The sequence below is a fragment of the Amphiura filiformis genome, chromosome 18 (genome assembly GCF_039555335.1).
Source record: "Amphiura filiformis chromosome 18, Afil_fr2py, whole genome shotgun sequence".
NCBI lineage: Eukaryota > Metazoa > Echinodermata > Ophiuroidea > Amphilepidida > Amphiuridae > Amphiura > Amphiura filiformis.
The window spans coordinates 47,123,542-47,132,058 of NC_092645.1; the positions used below are offsets into that span (position 1 = coordinate 47,123,542).

Here is an 8,517-nt window from a genome sequence, read left to right on the forward strand (position 1 = left end):
TTAATATATACTATAGACCAAAAATTTAGCAGTTATGAGGCCCGGAAGTTTCCATATAATTCCATGGTTAAGACCAACCTTAAGCAAAAGATAAGTCAAAGTCAGGGGGTAGTCAGTTTTCAACGAAAATGATGATCTCCAACTACATGAATGAATAATTGAATGAATGAATTATAGGAAGAAAGAAAGGGGCAGGGATGTAAGGATGGAACTTATAAAAGAAGGCGAAGTGTTTAAGGGCTGGGGTATGAACGTTTGGACAGTATTTATTTTGGGACATTAGAGCACATCAGACATATCGAATTGCATTCTGAATACGAAGAATGTCATTCTGATATCAAATAATTTTGATTTTTGAAATTCGCAATTTAATACACATTTTATGGCAAATCATTAAAATTGATATTTTTGATATTTAACAGTACTTGAAGTAAACTTTATAAATCTGATGATTTATACTTAAAGTGTATGTAGGTGGGATGAAAAGCCGACGATCAATTGAAAATTTTGACCTTTCGTATTGAAGATATGGATTTTTTCCCCAAAACACCAAAAAAAAATTAGGTCTTTTTGGGGAAAAAATCCATATCTTCAATATGAAAGGTCAAAATTTTCAATTGACCGTCGGCTTTTCCTCCCTGCTACATACACTTTAAGAATATATCATTAGATTTATATAATTTACTTCGAGGACTGTTATATATCAAAAATTTGAAAAATATCAAATTTTTATAATTTGTCATAAAATTTGTATTGTATTGTGATTTTTAAAAAAAAGAAAATTATTTGATATCAGAAAGACATGCTTCGTATTCAGAATGCAATTCGATAGGTCTGAGGTGCTCTCATGTCCCACAAAAAATACTGTCGAAACGCAATAAACGCTCATTTTGGATCCCTTAACGTATAATACCTTCACATATTGGCTGCTGTGTCCAACTATACTGCGTACCGTCTGAACTACAGTACATGAAGGTTTCTCCAACTAACCTATAACCAGGGTCGCACCGGACACGAATCACACAGCTGGGATAGAACCAGCGATCCATTGAACAGTCTGAAGTCTCTGTGTAGTAGAATTCACCGTTGTTGATGGTTTGAGGTGGATAGCAACGAGCTATGATAAAAAGGGTAAAAATTAAAGTTTTAGTTGGTATATACACTCAACATGCCTGGGGTGCGGGAGGGGTGATACTTCCATGTTGATGTATACGGGGATGTGCTGCCCAAAATGGGTTTTGTTTTTCACAACAAATCCCAAGACACGCGGGTAGTTTTTTCACAGAAAATCAATGTATGGGTCCAAACCTGGGGGAAGATTTGGCATTAGAAATGGGGCCAAGTTTCGAACAATCACACTAAAAATATGTTAGTAAAAAATAGGGTTTTGAATCTCGGGGGGACACCCCGTATAATATAATTCAAGTAACCCCCTTTGTGATAACAGCGGGCCGTGTGGGTTCTAACCCCGTCAGGTGTAAAATAGGAAGCTTTTTTAAAGGGTATTCATACTGGCGCAGTTATTGTTGGCAGATATATCCTATAATAGTGGTACACTCTTAAAATCATTACAAAAGAATCGAATCTATTCAAATATGACAAGTATGACGATTCGGGGGGTATAACATATCTTTTTAAATGACAAGGCAATCTATTCAAATATTTGAATCAAAATGAATCGAATAACATGGAAAACAAACAGTGATCCCGCCCGAGAATCGAAATTATGTTTATTTTATATATTTCCTGTCGCGCCACCGTTTTTCAATGTTATATTTCCTCTGCAGGGAGGATGACAATTTATTTCTCGCATTTACGGCCTATAAAGATATGGTCTCATGCGGGGAGGGGGAGAAGTTTAAGTGAGCGCTTATAGGTTCCAATTTCAACCAACTTAAACATGAAGCTTCCGTGACCGAGTGGTTAAAGCACCGGTCTTGTATAAACCCGAGGTCGTGGCATGGGTTCGATTCCCGGACTATGCCGCATATTTAACATTTCGTATCGTGTTCGTTTGGCTTGAAACTAGTCTCTTGCGCAGCCATGCTTGTATAATACACTGTCACGGCAGCAGTTTTGCCTATGCATATGCAGAAAACACTACTTTTTTGACCTTTCATAAGGCTCCAAAATCAGGATGAATCCACAGGGAACTATGCAATTAGGTCTATGTGTCAATCTCACATTCAATGTATGAAATATCGGTGCGTGCGTCAAAAGTGTCAAGCTGTTAATTTTAAATCATAATGACATATAAAAAGAACCTATAGAGTCACGAAATGTCCCGTTAAAGGGTGACATCCGTTATTGTCAGAACTCTCAGTATTTTTGAAACAAAATAGCAATAAACATGATAAACTATACACTATGCCAAAAAAGAAACTTGTACTTTTTAACAAGGTCAACTGACACAACAGCAAAATACACTGACATGGAATAGCTTCTTGGCCACATTCACAGCCAATGGGACCCAGCACAAGAAATCTGTGAGTAGGCCTACCTGTTTCTTGAAGAAAGTGCGTGAAAAGCAGATATCAGCCCGTTCCACACTATTCCATTTACTCTTTGGAAATTGTCATCTGTGTAAGGATCTTATACGCATTCTCACAGATTTCTTGTACTGGGTGCAAACTATTGGGCTGTGAATGTTATCCTGGAAGCATTTTGCTGTTGTGTCAGTTGAATAACTGCTTGGTTACTGACGTGTGTTTAGAGTCGAGTATTGAAGTAATCCTGTGTGTTATTATTTTGGTTCATTTTGATGCACAGGATTTTAAGATATAACCTTGTGAAAAAATGTAAGTTTCTTTTTCGGCTTTAGTGTACACCATACAAGTACCGTAGAAATGATACAATACATAGGCAGATGTGGAGCGAGTCGTATTGCTAAGAAAAAGGATTATCAAACAAGAATCAAGTTTAGTTGGAATTATTTAAAAAAAAAAATAATAGTAGGCCTATGGGGGCAGCACGCTGGTGTAAATTATGGGATATGTTGGGCTGTATATACTCACTATTACTTGAGGCAGATACTTCATTGCCATGGTAACCGAAACCCAAAATTGCCAAAAGTAGCAGGTACATCATGAGGCTGAAAAAAAAAAATCTTTTAAAATATGACTCAAGAACAAAGAGAAGAGAGAGAGAGAGGAGAGGAGAGGAGAGGAGAGGAGAGAGAGAGAGAGGAGGAGAGGAGAGGAGAGAGAGGAGAGGAGAGGAGAGGAGAGGGAGGGGAGGGGAGGGAGGGAGGGACATGAAAGAGAAGAGAAGAGAAGAGAAGAGAAGAGAAGAGAAGAGAAGAGAAGAGAAGAGAAGAGAAGAGAAGAGAAGAGAGAGAAGAGAAGAGAAGAGAAGAGAAGAGAAGAGAAGAGAAGAGAAGAGAAGAGAAGAGAAGAGAAGAGAAGAGAAGAGAAGAGAGGAGAGAGAGGAGAGGAGAGAGAGGAGAGGAGAGAGAGGAGAGGAGAGGAGAGAAAGGGGAGGGAGGGAGGGGACATGAAAGAAAAAATCTGAAACGTCTGACAGTAGAAGGTCCATGGTTCAGCTACGGTGCGGTAACCGCTCTAGCTAGTTCAAATGTATATCAATTTATATTTTCTTTGTAAATATTGTTTTCAAGAATCAATTAAAAGTTATTGAGCTAAAATGACTGAAATGCTCATTAATATGTAATTTTTCCCAATATTTTGCTAAATATCCATGCATAAATTTGCTCATTACTTATTATGCAAATTAAAGGGCGGCATGGCAAGACAATAAATTGGAACATGTAACAAACACTAATATTAACAATAAACAATATTGATTATTGATAAAAACAATAGGATACAAAAGATATACTGCATGTTCAGATAACTACACCAGGCGATTTCATGCAGGATAAACATTCTGAAGGTTATGTTGTATTTTGATAAAACCGTATTTTCGTCAAACACAAAGGCATATTCACTAAGCATGCTAAGTGATGCAGCGTAGGCCTACTTTGCCTACTGAAAACATGAATCTAATTATAGGCCTAATATATAAATAGAATTAATTTTACTCACATTAATTGTTGTCCTTTTGTCCTCAGAACATGAAATCTTTCTGATATAGGTCCAGTACCGATTACCGAAATACAAAATGAGAAGTAATTTCATAAAATGTACACACAAACCGGGCTACCCACTTATCTATTAATACTCCGTCAGCGTCCCGTCCTGCTCCTTGCTTATGTGACGTTTTCACGGCTGATTACTGATTGGTCGTACCAAGTTCTAAGAAACTTTCAACTCAAAATTGGGGAAAACCCACTGCTGGTGGGAAACCGATATACATACTGACCTTTTAACACGGTTAACGTTGTGTAAACCGAGTGCATGCCCGGGAGTGGTGCCGTTGCCAAATAATAAATGCGTAGGCCTAAATAGAAAGTACAGATGATTATGTTTCCCGAAAGTGCCTGATTAACCCTGAGCCACTTCCTGGTCCGTGGTTATAATAAAAATTTAGTAGGCCTATGTAAAGGTTTGCTTTCTGAACAATATTGCATTTAAAGGGACGTATTGTTATAATTTCCGGGGGGGCACTTCAATATGAAATTAGGGATGACCATCATAATTTCATGTTGCCCCTATTGCTACAAAAGATTGTTTTCTGGAAAGAACTCATCAACCGAAGTATTTTGGTGGTTAAATGGTCAAAATCGGTCAAAAACTTTTCGAATTATGAATTTTCAAAGTTTCCCATTCTGACCGGTCATTGGAACGAAATAAAATTAATTGACAAAGTCTAAAAATAGCAATGTGAGCAAAATTGGTATAAGCATATACTAGGGTAGCTGCAGGTAATATGGGACAGCAGGTAATATGGGACACCTGTTTTCATTTTAACAAAAAGTAGCTTAGAGAAGGTAAACACTTTAAGTTGATTTGTTAAGTGTTTAGAGACATCAATTGTGCTTCTAGAAATGCAGTTTTGGAGTCTGTGTATCAAACTCTTGGAAATCAATGCCAAAAGGAGTGAAATTGCCCAAAAAATTATGTCGTTTTTTTGGCCTGATATAAAATCAATGACGTCACATTTTATGATTGTGTATCCAAAAACTCTGGTACTGAGGGGCATTTGTCATTTTTTATGATCTTTAGGTGATGGGTTAAGCTTATCAGCAGGTAAAATTCCACTGACAAGTGGCACTTTCCTTTTATAAATGATTATTTTCTCTGATTTTCAACTGAATGGGTGCAGGTAATATGGGACACATAGGAAATTGTGTGCATTGTCAATGCGAAAAGCAAAACTATTTAGAAAATTGAATTTTCTTGTAGAAATTTGCATTTAACATTCAAAATCATGTAACAAAAATGTTTTTAGAACAAAAGAGTGATTTTCTGAACTTTTTGATTTTCACCATAGAGATAACACAGTGTCCCATATTACCTGCACATGCAGGTAATATGGGACACTTGACGATGACGTCATTTTGACGTCATAGCGTCCAAAGAAACATAAAAACAAGGTAACATTGCCTGTTTTATTAATCTTAAAGGACAGGTTGTTCATCATAACAATCTCTTGTGGGCATATCTTCTTTAGTTTTTATGCAAATAAGCTAAACGTCCTTAATGGTCCCATATTCCCTGCAGGTACCCTAGTATTTACCTTTTTATATTTCTTTATTTTAATATAATATGCAAACATGAAACACGACAAACCACACCTGAAAATTCCGTGGGAGCATACCTACCAAAAATGTGTACCCCCCCCCCCCCTTGTGTTGTAAAATCACGCGGTGGTGGAAATTTAGCTCAATTTGGCATGCTGATCTGCTTGTAGTGCAGGGCGATATATTCAAAAATTGTTTAAACTCAATCCTATATCATCACTTCTATGTACAGCAGCTTACAGCGAATAGGAGTAACTTTTCAATCATAGAAATGTCTGGATTTCCAGGTCTACTTTCTAAAAACGATTGGAGTCCCAGTTGCTAATGCCACTTGAAAAAGCCTGGAAATCAAATTTAAAAAGAAGGAAAAATCACGGAAATGTCAAAAATGAGCTCTCAAATTAAGGATTTCTGATTTTGAACTATTTTTCTGCTTGAAAAAGTCTGGATTTCCAGCAATCACGACTGGACAAAAAGTCCGGAAATCCGAACTCCTCTATCTAGGGGATGCATGTGCATCTATTTTCTGGAATAGCCCAATAGCAAGATTGTGTTTATCATAGGCTCACATGTGAGCATAGACTGTTTCTTTTCGCCAGCGCATAGGGCGCTGGTACCTAATTCTGAGATGGGGTTTGTGTACACTAAAGATTAGCTAAGATTATAGCCTTCTTCTATTGGTATGAATTATTTTTTTACTTCTCGTGGTGGAAATGTTTTTGATGTCTGCTAATTCGATTTGCAAGGAAAAGAAAGTATGTTTTGCCGTTTCAACGAACGAAAACGATTGAGTATTGCCAAAGTTATGTTTGAATTAATTATGACTTAAAAAGTTATCATAGGTTAGGCCTACACATATAAACATAAACTTGTTCAGCAATCAGCATATCAAAAAAATGACATGGTCAAAGCGGGGAATGATCACGAGGTCATATCAGTGGACTACTGATGTTTGGTTGCCTGTGAGTGCATAATTGATATGTTGATAACAGATCTAATAATGTTGTGGAATCAAAATCTTCATTATATGGACCACATTGAAGTCAAAGTAATTATCTATCCTATCCTGTATCGTTTTATGGATAAAATTGACTCAAAATGTTATTGATGATATTATTGCTATCTTTAACATCAGTTTTGTCTTTTCAACAGGAAAAATCCGATTGAAAATACAGTTTTTAGGGGCTAGCTATAATATTGAACAATATATCCCATATTTTGACATGCACTTATAGAAAATAAATAAATTATTGTCTTACTTTATAAATGATAAATACTGTAAAATGACACATAACTAAAGTGAGGCCAATTTCTATCTTTTTTATTTGATTCATAAAATTACATTCAACAAAATGATTGAAGACTGAGAAAACACACAATGCAGACTACAGAATGGAGTAGGTAAGATGCCATGTCCATAGCTTTGCAGGAGTTTCGGACTAACAATCAACACATTAAAAAATACAGTTTAAAAGTGAAGATTGTAGTGAATGATCAGTCCTTTATCATGTGCTTGCCACTATCTACTTTATAGTAAACTATACATTGCGAAATAATATAAAATTATTTTAAAATAAAATGTGCATGTAAGTTGAGTTAACATAGCGAATTAACTAACAACTGCAGTGTATTTCTTGATTTTATAATAAGCATGGGTAAAAAGCAGTAAAGACAAAAATACAGAACAATTTGGAGTAATGAATTAAAGAGTTGACAGGAGTTATAGGAGTTAATGTGTTTTGCTGTTTCAGTGTGCATGTTCTCACCATTGATGGTTTGGTGAACTGTCATGTAACATGGATGTAAGCGTGATCCTAAAAATGCCTTTCACGGTGACCCAAACTATTTACAAGACCTCTTCTGCATTGACGCTGGCCTTCCCTTTTAAAGGGAATTTTTATTACAGTCTATGATGTGAGGTTGTTGAGCGGACGCGACCATCTCCTTTTATTAGAGAGCTTGCGAAATGACGTTACTTTAACTTTAACTTTAACGTCTAGAGGATTATAGAGGATTAGGCCTATGTATTCAAAACCAAGGTGGTTTTGAATACATAATCCTCTATAATCCTCTAGACGTTAAAGTTAAAGTTAAAGTAACGTCATTTCGCAAGCTCTCTAATATTTAAGCTGCGTGAACCGTAAACCTGACTATATAGCTGAGCTGACTATCTATACTGACTAGGCTATATCCAGGATTTCCGGTATAAGGGCCTAATCACATGCACCATGTGGGAATTCCCCTTGAATTGTTTTGTCGGTGTCATATTGAGATGCGATGGTATTGGCATCCACAAGTTGTTGATGTTAATAAAATCGGGAATAAAATGCGTTTTAAGGTTTTTCGGGAAATGTCCCATCAAACTTCTTCTTACATAAGGCCGTATAAAATTAATGTTTTGGTTCTCGTCCCCTCCCTCCTCAATTTCTGGATTTGTCAGATTTTTTTTAAATAGATTTTTCAATTATTTTAGACTTTGGAATGATTTATGATTTTTTTCATACATATAAATAAGTTGATTAGAGAACACGGATCACTTCCAATTCTTTTTGTGGTACTCTAGGGGCTTATCCCTCAGAATCTCACATTTGAAAAAAAAAAAGTGCCTCATCGTTTCCTCGAGCACTGTTGGAAAAGACCGAAAACTACTGACAATGCTGATTTTACATTGAAAAAAAAAACAAAAACACCTCCCTCCCTCATCAATTCATGAAAATCCTCTGGACGAGAACCAAAATATTAATTTTATACGGCCTAAGCCTTCAACATGGCCTATGCATGCTTGCAGCAATTTTGCTCTACATGTTAAGTTCCGCAGTGGGGTAGATGAGAGGGATAGGCCTATATAGTAGGCCTAAATTGCCCCTTGCCTCCCA

General features: G+C 36.4%; 1 protein-coding gene across 2 annotated transcripts in view; it reads right to left on the reverse strand.

Annotated features, from left to right (window-relative positions):
• LOC140138742 (complement factor B-like) overlaps positions 1-4,332 on the reverse strand; it is a 25,057-nt gene extending 20,725 nt beyond the window's left edge. For both annotated transcript variants that reach the window (XM_072160503.1, XM_072160502.1), the window contains exons 1-3: positions 4,044-4,332; positions 3,015-3,091; positions 914-1,117 (exon numbers count right to left, since the gene is read on the reverse strand). In XM_072160503.1, coding sequence (XP_072016604.1) covers positions 914-1,117; positions 3,015-3,087 — 277 coding nt within the window. In that variant the 5' untranslated portion in view covers positions 3,088-3,091; positions 4,044-4,332. The remainder of the gene's footprint in view (positions 1-913; positions 1,118-3,014; positions 3,092-4,043) is intronic.
• Positions 4,333-8,517: the final 4,185 nt, after the last annotated feature.